The sequence below is a fragment of the Giraffa tippelskirchi genome, chromosome 5 (assembly GCF_054371585.1).
Source record: "Giraffa tippelskirchi isolate mGirTip1 chromosome 5, T2T-mGirTip1v1.2.pri, whole genome shotgun sequence".
NCBI classification, from domain to species: domain Eukaryota; kingdom Metazoa; phylum Chordata; class Mammalia; order Artiodactyla; family Giraffidae; genus Giraffa; species Giraffa tippelskirchi.
In genome coordinates this window covers 65,892,006-65,910,111 of record NC_137279.1, presented here as the reverse complement: position 1 = coordinate 65,910,111, position 18,106 = coordinate 65,892,006, and the positions used below count along the sequence as shown (strand labels likewise).

Genomic DNA, 18,106 nt, shown 5'->3' with positions numbered 1-18,106 from the left:
TATATGCTTTCAGAAAGCTTGTAAATATATTTTTGATTTTGTGTTCATAAAAAAATTGAGATGTAACACGATTTGTTCTCATATATTGATTAATATCAGGCATGACATCAATACAAAATTATTATAAAATACATGTTAAATAAACTACATGAAACAGCTTCTTACTTGACTCATAGCTAGTAAAACTTGTTGTAAGGTCATATCTGTAGTCACTGGACATGGTACCATTTCATCTGAAAAAGCAACTATAGAAGAATCTTTCTCTGTTCGTGTGACAACCTGAAAAATTCAATAGCAGGAATTTTCAGTACATTCAGGGGAAACAAATAGTCTCTTGAAGTTCATCTTTAAAAGAAAATATGATGATTTATTTCTGACCTTACTGTGTTTGAAAACTATACAGTAACAGTAGTATAGCTTTCAAAGCACTTTCACAAACTCTTACAAAGAAACTGGTTTTAACAACAATCCTTTGAAGCAAATAGAGTTTATATTATTCTTCTTATTTTATTAAATAGGCAATAAAGCCACAGAAGAGAAGCTAACAAGCTCGCCAATGGTTACTCACTACTGAGTCAGGCTAGAACTGAAAAGTCTCCTGTCTGTTATTATTAGTCCATGATCTTTTAACATCTATATTCACTAATTCTCTAAGCATTATCTATTTCTTTAAAAATACCAGTAACATTTAATCTGTTATTACAAAATTAAAAGTTCTACTCTGATTTTTCTTTAGACATGCTTTTTCAATATACCTACAATATTGTATGTACCTAAGTATTAAAATATATGTAAGTATGTTTTTGTTGTTGTTCAGTCGCTAAGTCGTATCCTACTCTTTGGGACCCCATGGACTGTAGCCCGCCAGGCTCCTCTGTCCATGGGATTTCTCAGGTGAGAATACTGGAATATGTAAGTATATTCAAGTATGTATACAATACTTAAAGCTTTGCTTAAAACAAGTGAAAATATAATTCTTGATCATATCCAACTTTATAGTTTTGTGCCAGGTAAATATTTTCAGCGTGGCAAAATCCTAAATTGCCTTAGGAGTTCTCACCATGCACATTGCTGCAGCTACTGTGCTTGCGTTGAGTATACTACCCAAAACTCTTTGGTTCATAGAAGCACTGACATCAATCGCCAGTAAGAAACGCTTTCCAGTTGGCTCAACTGTCTAAAGAGAAAACAAAACAATCATTAAAAGCAATCACAGAAACTGTAAGTAAATTAAATTTCAAACACATATTTACTTAATTTTCACTCAAAAGACTAAGATAAAAGGCTTGATTTTTGATTTACCAATTGACAAATATTTAGAAATGCTTAGCTTTAACTAGAGGTAAAACAAAGAAAATAAGATGGTAGTAATTGAAAGAAGTTACAGTCTTTCTTTTTTTCTTTTAACTTTTCCTCATGAAGTAAACGGGGAATTTCTAGCAAGGAATTTTTTTTGTAGTAAAATATAAACAACACAAAATTTACTTTCTAATCATTTTTAAGTGTATAATTCAGTGGCATTAAATACATTCACAATGTTACATAACCACCATTACTATTTCCAGAACTTTTTCATCATCCCAACAGAAACTGTGTACCCACTGACAGTAACTCCTTATTCTCACCCACCTCTAGCCCTAGGCAACTTCTGTTTTACTTTCTACATATATGAATTTGTGTATTCTGGAAACCTCACAAGTGGAATCATAGGATACTTATCCTTTCCTGTCTGGGTTTTTTTCACCTAGCATAATGTTTTCAAGGTTCATCGCTGCTGTAGCATCTTTCAACTTCTACTCTTTGTAAAGCTGAATATTCCATTATAGGCATATATCATATTTCACTTGTCCATTCATCTCTTGATGAATACTTGGGTTGTTCCCATCTTTCGGCTGCTGTGAATAATGCTTCTATCAACATCTGGGTATAAGTACCTGTTTGAGTTCCAGTTTTCAATTCTTTTGGGTATATACATAGGAGCCATCGCACCAAGTCTGAAGGGGCATCTCAATGTGGTTTTGATTTGCATTTGCCTGATGACTAATGTTGAGCATCTCTGCATATGCTTAACTGGCCATTTGTTTACCTTCCTTGGAGAAATGTCTGTTCAAATACTCTGCCCATGTTTTGAATTGGGTTGTTTTTATTTTTTACTGTTGAGCTATAGTTTTATACGTGTGTGTGTGTGTATTCTGGATGTTAAACCCCTGTAAAATAGATGACCTGTAAATATTGGGTTGTTTGTATTTTTTACTGTTGAGCTGTAGGAGTTTTATACGTGTGTGTGTGTGTATTCTGGATGTTAAACCCCTGTAAAATAGATGTTTGTATTTTTTACTGTTGAGCTGTAGGAGTTTTATACGTGTACATGTGTGTGTGTGTGTGTGTGTGTGTATTCTGGATGTTAAACCCCTGTAAAATAAATGTTTGTATTTTTTACTGTTGAGCTGTAGGAGTTTTATACGTGTGTGTGTGTGTGTGTGTGTGTGTGTGTTCTGGATGTTAAACCCCTGTAAAATAGATGACCTGTAAATATTTTCTCCTTCTCTGCAGGTATCTTTTCACTCTCTTGACAGTGTCATTTGATGCACAAAAGACTGAAGTTTTGATAAAGTCAAAATTTATCTACTTTTCTTTTTCTTTTGTTGTCTGTGCTTCTGGTATCACATCTAAGAATCTACTGCCAAACCCAGGATCATGAGCTTTTATAATATGTCTTCTAACAACTGTGTAGTTTTAAGTCTTATCTACAGGTCACTGTGAGTTAATTTTTATATGTGGAGTGAAGTAACGGTCCAGCTTCACTCTTTTGCATGTGGACATCCAGTCTCCCCAGCACCATTTGTTAAAGACTGTATCTTCTCTCCATTGAACTGTCTTGACATTCTAGTCAAAAATCAATTGACCATACATGTGTGAGTTTGATTCTAGGCTCTCTGCTCTATTGTTGGTCTACATGTCGTGTTTATGCCAGTACTACACTGTTTTGATTATTGTAGCTTTGTAGTAACTTTTGAAATCCTAAATTTGGAAGTGTGGGTATTCCAACTTTTGTTTTTTTTTCAAGATTGGTTTCCTGATTTGGGGTCCTTTGAGAGTCCATATAAATTTTAGGATGGGGATCTCTGTTTCTGCTAAACATGCCACAGGGATCACACTGCATCAGTAGATTGCTTTGGGTACACCAGCATCTTAATGTTATAAAGTCTTCCAAACTAGGAACATAGGATGTCTTCTCATTTATTTATTTCTTCTTAAATTTCTTTCAGTAGTGTTTTGCAGTTTTTAGTAAGTAAGTTTTACACCCCATAGTTAAATTTATTCCAAAGTTTCTCATTATTTTTGATGCTATTGTAAATGGAATTTTTTTTTAATTTTGTTTTTGGACTGTTCATTGCTAGTGTATAGAAATACTACTGATTTTTTTCCTTCTGAATTTACATCCTGCAACTCTGTTGAATCCATTTGCTAGATCTAATATTATTTTGTGGAATTAAAAAAAAAATTCTTTTTGGCCATGCCACGTGGCATGTGGGATCTTAGTTCTCTAATCAGGGATAGAACCTGTGCCCCCTGCAGTGGAAGGGTGGAGTCTTAACTACTAGATTCCAGGGAAATCCTATTTTGTTAATTCTTTATGGTTTTCTCCATGTAAGATCAAGTCATCTGAGAACATGATAGTTTTTCTTCCTTTCCAACCTGGACTGAGATTTTCCTGGTGGTTCAGTGGTTAAGAATCTGCACTTCTACTGCAGAGGGAATGGGTTCAATCCCTGCAGGAGTGGACAAAACAATTTTTTTTAAAAAAAAATTTTAAAATGAAAATGAAGACAACTTGGATACATTTTAATATTTCTTTTCCTTTCCTAACTGCTAGAACTTCCAGTAAATGTAAATCAAAGTGGGAAAAGTGGGCATCCTGGTCTTATTTCTGATCTTAAGGGAAAAGATTTCAATCTTTTACCACTGAGTATAATGATAGCTGTGGTTTTTTACACATCACCTTTATCATACTAAGGAAGCTCACTTCTATTCCTGGTTTAATGAGACGTTTTTTTTTTTTAAATCAGAAAGAGTATAGGATTTTGTCAAATGCTTTTTCTGCATCAATTGAGATATCATGTGTTATCTTTTAACATTATGTTATATTACATTGATTTTTCTTACATTGTATAATCCTTGTATGTTGAGGGTAATTCTCACTTGTATAATCTCTTTAATCTACTGCTGAATTTGGTTGCTAATACTTTGTTGTATTAGCCCCGAGAGGGGCTAGGCCGGGCCGGGGGCCGGGGGCGGCGGCCGAGAGGGGCTAAGCTGGGCCGGGGGCCTGGGGCCGGGGGCGGGGCCGACAGGGCCTAGGCCAGGCTGGGGGCCGGGGGCTGGGGGCTGGGGGCCGGGGGTGGCAGCTGAGAGGGGCTAGGCCAGGCCGGGGGCCGGGGCCGGCAGCCGACAGGGCCTAGGCAGGGCAGGGGGCTGGGGCCGGCAGCAACGGCGGTGGCGAGAGGAATTACCCAAGGACCAAGGTAAGAGAAACCCAAGTAAGACGGTAAGTGTTGCGAGAGGGCATCAGAGGGCAGACACACTGAAACTAGAATTACAGAAAACTAGCTAATCTGATCACACGGACCACAGCCTTGTCTATCTCAATGAAAGTAAGCCATGCCGTGTGGGGCCACCCAAGACGGATGGGTCATGGTGGAGAGGTCTGACAGATTGTGGTCCACTGGAGAAGGGCACGGCAAACCACTTCAGTATTCTTGCCTTGAGAACCCCATGAACAGTATGAAAAGGCAAAAAGATAGGACACTGAAAGACGAACTCCCCAGGTCAGTAGGTGCCCAATATGCTAATGGAGATCAGTGGAGAAATAACTCCAGAAAGAATGATGGGATGGAGCCAAAGCAAAAATGATACCCAGTTGTGGATGTGACTGGTGATAGACGCAAAGTCCGATGCTGTAAAGAGCAATATTGCATAGGAACCTGGAATGTTAAGTCCAGGAATCAAGGCAAACTGGAAGTGGTCAAACAGGAGATGGCAAGAGTGAACGTCGACATTCTAGGAATCAGCGAACTAAGATAGACTGGAATGGGTGAATTTAACTCAGATGACCATTATATCTACTACTGTGGGCAAGAATCCCTTAGAAGAAATGGAGTAGCCATCATGGTCAACAAAAGAGTCCGAAATGCAGTACTTGGATGCAATCTCAAAAAAGACAGAATGATCTCTGTTCGTTTCCAAGGCAAACCATTCAATATCACGGTAATCCAAGTCTATGCCCGGACCAGTAACGCCGAAGAAGCTGAAGTTGAACGGTTCTATGAAGACCTACAAGACTTCTAAAACTAACAGCCAAAAAAGATGTCCTTTTCGTTATAGGGGACTGGAATGCAAAAGTAGGAAGTCAAGAAACACCTGGCGTAACAGGCAAGTTTGGCCTGGTAGTACAGAATGAAGCAGGGCAAAGGCTAATAGAGTTTTGCCACGAGAACGCACTGGTAATAGCAAACACCCTATTCCAACAACACAAGAGAAGACTCTACACGTGGACATCACCAGATGGTCAACACCAAAATCAGATTGATTATATTCTTTGCAGCCAAAAATGGAGAAGCTCTATACAGTCAGCAAAAACAAGACCGGGAGCAGACTGTGGCTCAGATCACAAACTGCTTATTGCCAAATTCAGACTTAAATTGAAGAAAGTAGGGAAAACCACTAGACCATTCAGGTATGACCTAGATCAAATCCCTTATGAGTATACAGTGGAAGTGACAAATAGATTTAAGGGACTAGACCTGATAGACAGAGTGCCTGATGAACTATGGACAGAGGTTTGGGACATTGTACAGGAGACAGGGATCAAGAAAATCCCCAAGGAAAAGAAATGCAAAAAAGCAAAATGGCTGTCTGAGGAGGCCTTACAGATAGCTGGGAAGAGAAGAGAAGCAAAAAGCAAAGGAGAAAAGGAAAGATATTCCCATCTCAATGCAGAGTTCCAAAGAATAGCAAGGAGAGATAAGAAAGCCTTCCTCAGTGATCAGTGCAAAGAAATAGAGGAAAACAACAGATTGGGAAAGACTAGAGATCTCTTCAAGAAAATTAGAGATACCAAAGGAACATTTCATGCAAAGATAGGCTCGATAAAGGACAGAAATGGTATGGACTTAACAGAGGCAGAAGATATTAAGAAGAGGTGGCAAGAATACACAGAAGAACTGGACAAAAAAGATCTTCACGACCCAGATAATGAGCCAGACATCCTGGAATGTGAAGTCAAGTGGGCCTTAGAAAGCATCACTATGAACAAAGCTAGTGGAGGTGATGGAATTCCAGGTGAGCTATTTCAAATCCTCAAAGGTGATGCTGTGAAAGTGCTGCACTCGATATGCCAGCAAATTTGGAAAACTCAGCAGTGGCCACAGGACTGGAAAAGGTCAGTTTTCATTCCAATCCCAAAGAAAGGCAATGCCAAAGAATGCTCAAACTACCGCACAATTGCACTCATCTCACATGCTAGTAAAGTAATGCTCAAAATTCTCCAAGCCAGGCTTCAGCAATACGTGAACCGTGAACTTCCAGATGTTCAAGCTGGATTTAGAAAAGGCAGAGGAACCAGAGATCAAATGGCCAATATCCGCTGGATCATCGAAAAAGCAACAGAGCTCCAGAAAAACATCTGTTTCTACTTTATTGACTATGCCAAAGCCTTTGACTGTGTGGATCACAATAAACTGTGGAAAATTCTGAAAGAGATGGGAGTACCAGACCATCTGACCTGTCTCTTGAGAAACCTGTATGCAGGTCAGGAAGCAACAGTTAGAACTGGACATGGAACAACAGACTGGTTCCAAATAGGAAAAGGAGTACGTCAAGGCTGTATATTGTCACCCTGCTTGTTTAACTTATATGCAGAGTACATCATGAGAAACGCTGGGCTGGAAGAAACACAAGCTGGAATCAAGATTGCAGGGAGAAATATCAATAACCTCAGATATGCGGATGACACCACCCTTATGGCAGAGAGTGAAGAAGAACTAAAGAGCCTCTTGATGAAGGTGAAGGAGGAGAGTGAAAAAGTTGGCTTAAAGCTCAACGTTGATAAAACTAAGATCATGGCATCTGTCCCATCACTCCATGGGAAACAGTTGGAGAAACAGTGGAAACAGTGTCAGACTTGATTTTTTTGGGCTCCAGAATCACTGCTGATGGTGACTGCAGCCATGAAATTAAAAGACGCTTACTCCTTGGAAGGAAGGTTATGGCCAACCTAGATAGCATATTTAAAAGCAGAGACATTACTTTGCCAACAAAGGTCCGTCTAGTCAAGGCTATGGTTTTTCCAGTGGTCATGTATGGATGTGAGAGTTGGACGGTGAAGAAAGCTGAGCGCCGCAGAATTGATGCTTTTGAACTGTGGTGTTGGAGTAGACTCTTGAGAGTCCCTTGGACTGCAAGGAGATCCAATCAATCCATCCTAAAAGAGATCAATCCTGGGTGTTCATTGGAAGGTCTGATGTTCATGCTGAAACTTCAATACTTTGGCCACCTCATGCGAAGGTTTGACTCATTGGAAAAGACCCTAATGCTCGGTAGGATTGGGGGTGGGAGGAGAAGGGGACGACAGAGGATGAGATGGTTGGATGGCATCACCGAGTCAATGAACACGAGTTTGGGTGGACTCCGGGAGTTGGTGATGGACAGGGAGGCCTGGCGTGCTGCAATTCATGGGGTCGTAAAGAGTCGGACACGACTGAGCGACTTAACTGAACTGAACTGACTTTGTTGAAGAGCAAGACATTTTTAAAACCTAAAACTCTAATAACTTATGGCTCTGATATAGAATTTCCATTTGTAAATAAGATTATTCCCTATCAAGACAGAGGAGATCTACTACTGATTAACAGGGAAAACAGGACGTTAAGATCAAGTCCCAGGACTCCACAGGAATGCAAATTTTTAAATTTAGTAACTTAAAACATCAAAATTTAATGGTTGATGTCTGGTTGTTGTGCAAAGGTAGAGAGAGATACTTTACTCATAAGATTATGAATATAATCATAAGTTAATTATATATTCATTTTCACATGAACAAATGAATACCTAATCAAAAATGGTTAAACTACTAATGTCATCTTTAAAATGTGTTTTTAAATCCTAACTGGGTTTTTTGTTTTCAAACAAAAATGAAACCATTACCTTAAATGTTTTATAAAAAGCGGCATCCAAAGCTTGCAGAATTTCTTCATCGGGGCGCCACTTCAGTTTTCCTCTGAGCCCATGACCTGTCTTATAAGTTTCTAACGCAGTTAAAACATGAAATGGGTGTATACGAGCCTAGAACATGACAGAGACAGAAAGCAAATGTCAAATTCAAGTGAAAAACAGTAATCATGTCTCTTAGATTTTTGTTATTGTAGCTAATAAATCTATTTCATAAAGAGAAAAATGAGGACATATTAAATCTAGATTTCAGAGTCAATGTAATGTGGTAATATAAAAGTCTCAAAACACCTAAAAAATTCACTGACTCCATTTCCAAAATTTAAGAGGCAATTTTTTCAGTTAGTAGTAGTTAACAAAGGTAACACTTACCTTTTTTAACAGTTTTTCATTACACAGCTTTTCACATACTAAAGACACTTCTGAGTTTCCTGGTTCAAGCACTGAATTAGCTGTCATCTTTCCCAGATTCCTTAGTAATGCTGTGAGAGGCATTTCCTGTAACAAAGCCTTCCATACCTATTGCAATAAAATAGGTAGAAATAAAAGGAACTAAGGGGAAATGAATACATGTAACATAGCCATATCAATTAATAACATAGTCTTTAAGGCTTTCTTTTGGGATTCAGAACACTTTCTAAATACAAATTTGTGTGGGTTGGTCAAAGACTCATGGAACAAAGTAACTTGCTCTTTACTAGAGTAATAAAGTTAAATACATTATATTTTGTGAAGGAACTGTATATAAGGATTTTATTTATTTAATTAGCAAGGTAAACTAACCAATACATTTTCTGGAGTGGAACTAATATTTTAAAAATGCCAACTACATCTGGGCATTGTGCCTAGTTTTAAATAAATGTTAATTTTAAGCTATATTTAAAGTTTTGGGGGAATTCCCTGGTGGTCCAGGGGTTAGCACTTGGTGTTTTCACTGCCAGGGGCTTGGGTTCAATTCCTGGTCCCCTGGTTGAGGAACTAAGATCCTACAAACCATGCAATATGGCACAAAATAATTTTTTTAAGACATTTTTTAAAAGCATTAGCAAAATTTATCCTTTAACTACACAGCCAAAGTTCCTCATGTTTACTCATATGCTGTAACGTATTATAACTTTCTTACCTCTTTAGACTTTAAGTGATTTGTTAGGAGATGTTCCCTAACCAGTCTGTGCTCTTCTATCAGATGAATGACTTCCAGTTCATCTTTCGTGCGTTTCACTTTCTCTACAGCCTCGAGATATTTTAATAATTTTTCAGCCTCTACAGAAAGGGCTTTTTCTTTATACATTTCATGGACCTCTTTCCAGCCCTTTGTAATATATTTGGTGACAATAGCAAGTCCTTCAACAAAATAAAGAATTAAGAAGTTATGTAGGATTAGCAGGTGAAAAACTGGACATGTTACTGAGAACATCTTATGTGAATGGCACATCTAGATACACAGGAGTTTAAACCAGGATGCTACTTCCCATAATATGACAAACACACTTAAGCAAATGGAGTCAACTAATTTTTGCCTATGCCATGAGACTCTGGAGGTAGAACTCTAGCCTAATGTGTTTTGAAGTCTAATGACTCCAAAGTCATTTTATTACAGAGCTTTTTTTTTTTTTTGGAACCAGTAGCATTAGAACCTTTAGTACAAAGTGACTATTTCATGTCTACAATCTCAATTCACAAAAGTACAGATCTACCTCAGTTAATCTCATATTCACTTGACCCTTTACCTGCTAAATAAACATGCATTTGTAAATTAGAGATAAGTGAAGTGGACAGGTAGGTAGGTAACTTATAATTTTTAACAGCTGAGAAAGTATTACAGGCCTAAATAATGTGTCCATTTCTTTTATAATTCTTTTCAATAGTTGAAAAAGCTTTGGGTTGGGGGAGTGAGGAAATCTGGGTTCTAGCCTACATGCATGTGTGATCATATGAGGCCTTAGTTTCCACTTCTGTAAAACAGTGGGGGGACATAATTATCAAATTTCAAGGTCTATGGGGGAAGGTAGGTAAAATAAATAAAAGAAAGAGGTCATTGACATAATAGTGGTCATGACTGTGGTGAATTAAACAGAATATGCCTGATAAATATTTTAGTGAAATATTTGGAAAAAAAAAAATTGGCTTGGTGGTGCTAAAGGAATGTATTTTCAATTTAAGGTACAATATGGATTTTTATATAATACTGGCAAATAATTCATTTTTTTCCCCTAAAATATAGTTCAGGACAACTAAAATACACCTTTAAGGCAGACTGAGCCTATGTGCTATTTCTGAACTCTAAATAATTTGACTAAAAGTTAATGGTAACATGCAGGAACTTCTAAAGTATTGTGACTGCTGTCTTACACATCTTAATGTGAAATCTGAAATTCCCTGACAGTGCAGTCATTGGGACTATGTGCTTTCACTGTAGGGGGTATGGATTCAATTCCTCATGGAGGAACCAAGATCCCACAAGCTACACAGTACCAATAAATAAATAAATATAACAAGCATGTAATTTCTAATAAAAAATCAAAATATACATGTTTGTGTATATAAATATTTACAGTAATTTACTGCTTAAATTAAAAACAGAATGCCTGATGAACTATGGACAGAGGTTCGTGACATTGTACAGGAGACAGGGATCAAGAAAATCGCCATGGAAAAGAAATGCAAAAAAGCAAAATGGCTGTCTGAGGAGGCCTTACAGATAGCTGGGAAGAGAAGAGAAGCGAAAAGCAAAGGAGAAAAGGAAAGATATTCCCATCTCAATGCAGAGTTCCAAAGAATAGCAAGGAGAGATAAGAAAGCCTTCCTCAGCGATCAGTGCAAACAAATAGAGGAAAACAACAGATTGGGAAAGACTAGAGACCTCTTCAAGAAAATTAGAGATACCAAGGGAACATTTCACGCAAAGATAGGCTCGATAAAGGACAGAAATGGTATGGACCTAACAGAAGCAGAAGATATTAAGAAGAGGTGGCAAGAATACACAGAAGAACTGGACAAAAAAGATCTTCACGACACAGATAATCACGATGGTGTGATCACTCACCTAGAGCCAGACATCTTGGAATGTGAAGTCAAGTGGGCCTCAGAAGGCATCACTACGAACAAAGCTAGTGGAGGTGATGGAATTCCAGTTGAGCTATTTCAAATCCTCAAAGGTGATGCTGTGAAAGTGCTGCACTCGATATGCCAGCAAATTTGGAAAACTCAGCAGTGGCCACAGGACTGGAAGAGGTCAGTCTTCGTTCCAATCCCAAAGAAAGGCAATGCCAAAGAATGCTCAAACTACCGCACAATTGCACTCATCTCACATGCTAGTAAAGTAATGCTCAAAATTCTCCAAGCCAGGCTTCAACAATACGTGAACTGTGAACTTCCAGATGTTCAAGCTGGTTTTAGAAAAGGCAGAGGAACCAGAGATCAAATTGCCAATATCCGCTGGATCATCGAAAAAGCAAGAGAGTTCCAGAAAAACATCTATTTCTGCTTTATTGACTATGCCAAAGCCTTTGACTGTGTGGATCACAATAAACTCTGGAAAATTCTGAAAGAGATGGGAATACCAGACCATCTGACCTGTCTCTTGAGAAACCTGTATGCAGGTCAGGAAGCAACAGTCAGAACTGGACATGGAACAACAGACTGGTTCCAAATAGGAAAAGGAGTACGTCAAGGCTGTATATTGTCACCCTGCTTATTTAACTTATATGCAGAGTACATCATGAGAAACGCTGGGCTGGAAGAAACACAAGCTGGAATCAAGATTGCCGGGAGAAATATCAATAACCTCAGATATGCGGATGACACCACCCTTATGGCAGAAAGTGAAGAAGAACTAAAGAGCCTCTTGATGAAGGTGAAGGAGGAGAGTGAAAAAGTTGGCTTAAAGCTCAACATTCAGAAAACTAAGATCATGGCATCTGGTCCCATCACTCCATGGGAAATAGATGGGGAAACAGTGGAAACAGTGGCAGACTTTACTTTTTTGGGCTCCAGAATCACTGCTGATGGTGACTGCAGCCATGAAATTAAAAGACGCTTACTACTTGGAAGGAAGGTTATGGCCAACCTAGATAGCATGTTTAAAAGCAGAGACATTACTTTGCCAACAAAAGTCCGTCTAGTCAAGACTATGGTTTTTCCAGTGGTCATGTATGGATGTGAGAGTTGGACGGTGAAGAAAGCTGAGCGCCGCAGAATTGATGCTTTTGAACTGTGGTGTTGGAGAAGACTCTTGAGAGTTTCTTGGACTGCAAGGAGATCCAATCAATCCATCCTAAAAGAGATCAATCCTGGGTGTTCATTGGAAGGACTGATGTTGAAGCTGAAGCTCCAATACTTTGGCCACCTCATGCGAAGGGTTGACTCATTGGAAAAGACCCTAATGCTGGGTAGGATTGGGGGCGGTAGGAGAAGGGGACGACAGAGGATGAGATGGTTGGATGGCATCCCCGACTCGATGAACATGGGTTTGGGTAGACTCCGGGAGTTGGTGATGGACAGAGAGGCCTGGCGTGCTGCAATTCATGGGGTCGCAGAGAGTCGGACACGACTGAGCGACTGAACTGAACTGAACTGCTTAAATTTCATTTGAAAAAGTTCATTTGTAGTTTTAGAAAAACGTGGTAAAACAGAAACTACTGAGGAGATTCCATGTATGAAGATATCACCACACAAGATGTCAGGAAGAAGGAGAAGCAACCAACAATGCCCTTTACTTGTGTCAGAAGCTGTGTGTGTAAGTATTCTGATACACACTATCATTGTTAATCACAATAATTTCAAGGGGTATTTCCCTTCTACCTTTTTTAATAGATGAAGATACAGAAACTCAGACAGGTTCAGTTACTTGGTATACGGACACACAGTAATAAGTAGAACTGAAATCTGAACTCATCTGAGGGGCTGTCATTTCAAGTTTCACCTCTGCTGTAAGAAAAAATGTCAAATTTGGACATGTTCATTTTGTGAGTGTTCACATTTAAAATTAATCCTGTGCAAAAGTTTTTATTTCCCTTCTAAGAAGGACTAAAGAGTCATTGTAGATCCTAATAACATCTCAAAAGTCTCTTTCCATAGACACAGAAAAACTGCCCCAAGTTACCATGACTGCTTGAAGATAGTTCACATCCTGATTTGTTAAGTTCAGCACTATTTCAGGTAGGCTTTCGTTTCCATGGAATGTACGTGCAAGTGCTTAGTTGCTCAGTTGTGTCGACTCTCTGGACTGTAGCCCACCAGGCTCCTCTGTCCATGGGATTTTCTAGGCAAGAATACTGGAGTGGGTTGCCATTCCCTACTCCAGGGCATCTTCCCGACCTAGGGATCAAACCTGCATCTCTTGCACTGGTTGGTGGATTCTTTACCACTGAGCCACCTAGGAAACCTCAAGATTTAGAATATTAACCTGCAAATCTGTCATTTGATTCTTAATCATTAATGTGTAGGTGTTTAATTCCAGGTTGGCATTAAACATATGAATTAGTCAATCAATGTCTTGAGACTGAAAGACTACTTCTAGAAAATATTACACAATTGTCTTATTATGGCAAATAAAAATTTGCCATTTATTGGATATCCGTACCTCACCTCTTGAAGATCTCACACTTACCTTCACTGGAAGGTTTAAGATGTGACAATCTTAACAGGTCTTTGTGAGACCAGCCGTTTCTTTGTTTGTATTTTGTAACTGCCAGGGCGAGGGCCATGCCACCCTTTTCATTGTACCAGTCTGCTACAGCCTTCCGGAGGGCACGACCCCACATGCCACACTTCATGCTTTCCTTCAGATCTTTCTTAAACTGGATAAAAGTAAAGAGGTGTGTAGGGATGCGACAAACTTCAGGAACAGCTTTGAAGGCGGCTTGTTTGGTGCTTATGTCGGAACACTGGGAGCAAATGGCGAGGGCAAAGAGCGTGGGTTCCTGCTTTGCGGTTCTGCCTTCTTGACTAAAGGACTTTATTTCCTGTATCACTTCACATCCTCTGCCATCCTCAATCAATCTGATTAAAGCTTCAGCATTCTCAAGGCCCAGCTTCTGTTCTTTGATATAGTAAGTCCCACCTTCAGAACCAAAACATAAAAACCGGTGTAGCCGATTCATATCAGTGACTTGCCACACATATCCATCTTCGGAATTAGCTATCTGCTTCTCATTCAGTGGCTGCATCTGGTTTACCGACTCCTCCATTTTTCTGTCTTTAGGAAGCCTATCAAAAAGCAAAATGTTGTTACAAGAAAATAATAGAATTCTGTATCACTGAAACTACCATTTAACAGAAAAACTTGTAATCACTTTTAAAAATCCAGATGCGTTAACAGAATTATTTTGGATTTTTTTGAAAAATACAAATGCCCAAAGTGAAAGTGAAAATGAGTCACTCAGTTGTGTTCAACTCTTTGTGACCCTATGGGCTATACAGTCCATGGAATTCTCCAGGCCGTAATACTGGAGTGGGTAGCCTTTCCCTTCTCCAAGGGATCTTCCCAACCCAGGGATCAAACCCAGGTCTCCTCACTGCAGGTGGATTCTTTACCAGCTGAGCCATAAGGGAAGCCCAAGAATACTGGAGTAGGTAGCCTATCCCTTCTCCAGGGGATCTTCCCAACCTAGGAATCAAAGTGGAGTCTCCTGCACTGCAGGCAGATTCTTTACCAACTGAGCTATGAGGGAAACCCCAGTATCGCTCTTTTCCCCCAGAAAAAAAAAAAAAACCCAAAATGTTATTACAGCTAGAAAGAAATGATAAGATTATAAAAAGGAAAACCATTTATTAATCTAGGCTTACTGAAACCTGCCATGAAATATTTTAATTTAAAAATATTGTTTAAGTTGTGGTACGACAATTAGAAGTGACAGTCAAGAAGTCACATTTTTGATGTAAAGTTTGCTGCTCCAGAGTGTGAGCAGGCAGCTCAGCATGGAGTCCAGAAGAGCAGACAGGAGAGGAAAAGGGGCAAGGGCAGGGCAGTAATGGTCTCTGACACAGTGACTGCAGACGAGCTCTGCTTGTGTACCCAACAGCTGTTCCTGCCTCCCCTTTCCTAACTATTGTCCTCTTTCTGATAGTAATATCCTTCAGGGGACATTCCCCAGCCCCAAGGGATGAATCTCGATTGCTCTAAGCCAGTGGTTCTCACAGTCTATGGGCATCAGAATTACTCGAAGTGCTAGTCTAAACACAAAATGATGGGTCCCATTCACCCCGTCCCCAAGTTTCTTTCACAATTCAGAATGTCTGGCTGAGGCCTGAGTTTTGGTACCAGTTACGAGTCCCCAGGTGACGCTCTCACTCCTCTTGCCATGTGACTGGTACACGTATTGGGCAAGTATCACAGCTCCTGCCAGTGAGACACGATAAATCTGCTGGTAATACTTTGGAGGTTTCCTTCCTCCTTAAAAAGGGCCCTGGACTTTTACAAAGGCATGTTCTCTTAAAGACACAAAAGACCTATATATAGAAAACTATAAAACACTGATGAAAGAAATCAAAGATGACACAAACAGATGGAGAAATGTTCATGGATTGGAAAAATCAATATAGTGAAAATGAGTATACTACCCAAAGCAATCTATAGATTCAATGCAATCCTTATTTTTCACAGAACTAGAACAAATAATTTCACTATTTGTATGGAAACACAAAAAAACCTCGAATAGCCAAAGCAATCTTGAGAAAGAATGGAACTAGAGGAATCAACCTGCCTGACTTCAGACTATACTACAAAGCTACAGTCATCAAGACAGTATGGTACTGGCACAAAGACAGAAATATAGATCAATGGAACAAAATAGAAAGCCCAGAGATAAACCCATGCACCTATGGACACCTTATCTTTGACAAAGGAGGAAAAAATATACAATGGAGAAAAGACAATCTCTTTAAAAAGTGGTGCTGGGAAAACTGGTCAACCACCCACCTGTAAAAGAATGAAACTAGAACACGTTCTAACACCAAACACAAAAATAAACTCAAAATGGATTAAAGATCTAAACGTAAGACCAGAAACTATAAAACTCCTAGAGGAAAACATAGACAAAACACTCTCCGACATAAATCACAGCATGGTCCTCTATGACCCACCTCCCAGAGTTAACAGAAATAAAAGCAAAAATAAACAAATAGGACCTAATTAAACTTAAAAGCTTTTGCACAATGAAGAAAACTGTAAGCAAAGAAACTATAAGACAGCCTTCAGAATGGGAGAAAATAATAGCAAATGAAGCAACTGACTAATCTCTAAAATATACAAGCAGCTTATGCAGCTCAATACCAGAAAAATAAACAACCGAATCAAAAAATGGGCCAAAGAACTAAACAGAAATTTCTCCAAAGAAGACATACAAATGGCTAACAAACACATGAAAAGATGCTAAACATCACTCATTATCAGAGAAATGCAAATTGAAACCACAATGTGGTACCATCTTATGGTGGTCAGAATGGCTGCCATCAAAAAGTCTACAAACAATAAATGCTGGAGAGGGTGTGGAGAAAAGGAAACCCTCTTACACTGTTGGTGGGAATGCAAACTAGTACAGCCACTATGGAGAACAGTGTGGTGATTCCCTAAAAAACTGGAAATAGAGGAGGTCCTCAGATGGCGGAGGAATAGGACGGGGAGACCACTCTCTCCCCCACAAATTTATCGAAAGAACATCTGAACAATGAGCAAACTACACAAAACAACTTCTGAACGATGGCAGAGGACATCAGGCACCCAGAAAAGCAGCCCATTGTCTTAGAAAGGAGGTAGGACAAAAGATAAAAGATAAAAAAAGAGACAAAAGAGTTAGGGATGGAGACCCGTCCCGGGGAGGGAGTTGTAAAAGAGGAGAAGTTTCCAAACACCAGGAAACCCTCTCACAGGCAGGTTTGGGGGAAGTTTTCGAATCTCGGAGGGCAACACAACCGGGAGGAAAAATAAATAAATAAAACCCACAGATTACGTGCCTAAAGGCAACTCCCAGCAGAGAAGTACCCCAGACGCTCGCATCCACCACCAGCAAGTGAGGGCTGAAGGGAGAGGAGCGGGCGGCATTGCTTAGGGTAAGGACCGGGCATGAATGCCCTGAGGGCAATCTGAGGGAGATCAGGTGAGATAGCAACCTAAACCACGGGACAGCCAGAGAGAAAGAACTATCCCGCGAAAAGCCCAAATCTAAGGCACTGCCGGCCTGCTCACAGAACAAAAGACTGAGCAATACCAAAGGAGAGCTACCCAGCTGTGGACCGCCCTATCCCCCGCTGGACGTAGCGGGCAGGCAGGGCCAGCCAGAGCTGGAAAGGGGCAAACTCAGCCCCAGAGAAGGCAGCCCCTACCAAACTGCAAACAGGCTTCCAGTTTCTAAGCAAAGACTGCCTGAGATTCCGGATAGTTGACATCCACAGGGAGGGTCACAGCCAAAGACCAGTTCCCCAGAACTGACACAAGGCACACCAGAGCCGGGCACGCCCGGAAACCGAGGCGGGGACTAGGGAGGTGATAAGTCGCACCGCCACAACAGGGGAGACTGCGCTCACCAAACACCTGGCTGCCTGAGCTGCTCCGACCGGGCACAGCACAAACCGCGGCACAAACCACGGGCCCAACCGAGTCTGTGCCTTTGTGGAGTACCCGAGAATCTGAACCTGAGCGGCTTAGACCTGGGAAATGCACGCATCTCAGGGCCCGCTCCCCAGCAGAGTAACCTGAAGCCTGAGCAGGGAAGACTGAGAAAGCACACACGCCGTGAGCAGGGGCAAACCCAGTGTGGCCGAGACACTGCAAGTTCTCCACACACACGCCAGTGATACTGGTTTGCAGTGTTCCTCCCTCCCCACAGCACGACTGAACAAGCGAACCTAAAGAGACCACCTCTGCCCCGTTGTGTCA

General features: G+C 40.2%; 1 protein-coding gene across 5 annotated transcripts in view; it reads right to left on the bottom strand.

Moving 5' to 3' along the window:
- Window positions 1–18,106, bottom strand: part of RO60 (Ro60, Y RNA binding protein) — a 38,679-nt gene that overhangs the window by 3,034 nt on the left and 17,539 nt on the right. For all 5 annotated transcript variants that reach the window (XM_081490288.1, XM_081490289.1, XM_081490291.1 and 2 more), the window contains 6 exons: window positions 13,841–14,439; window positions 9,353–9,573; window positions 8,602–8,748; window positions 8,206–8,343; window positions 1,061–1,177; window positions 166–279 (listed from right to left, as the gene is read on the bottom strand). In XM_081490288.1, coding sequence (XP_081346414.1) covers window positions 166–279; window positions 1,061–1,177; window positions 8,206–8,343; window positions 8,602–8,748; window positions 9,353–9,573; window positions 13,841–14,439 — 1,336 coding nt within the window. The remainder of the gene's footprint in view (window positions 1–165; window positions 280–1,060; window positions 1,178–8,205; window positions 8,344–8,601; window positions 8,749–9,352; window positions 9,574–13,840; window positions 14,440–18,106) is intronic.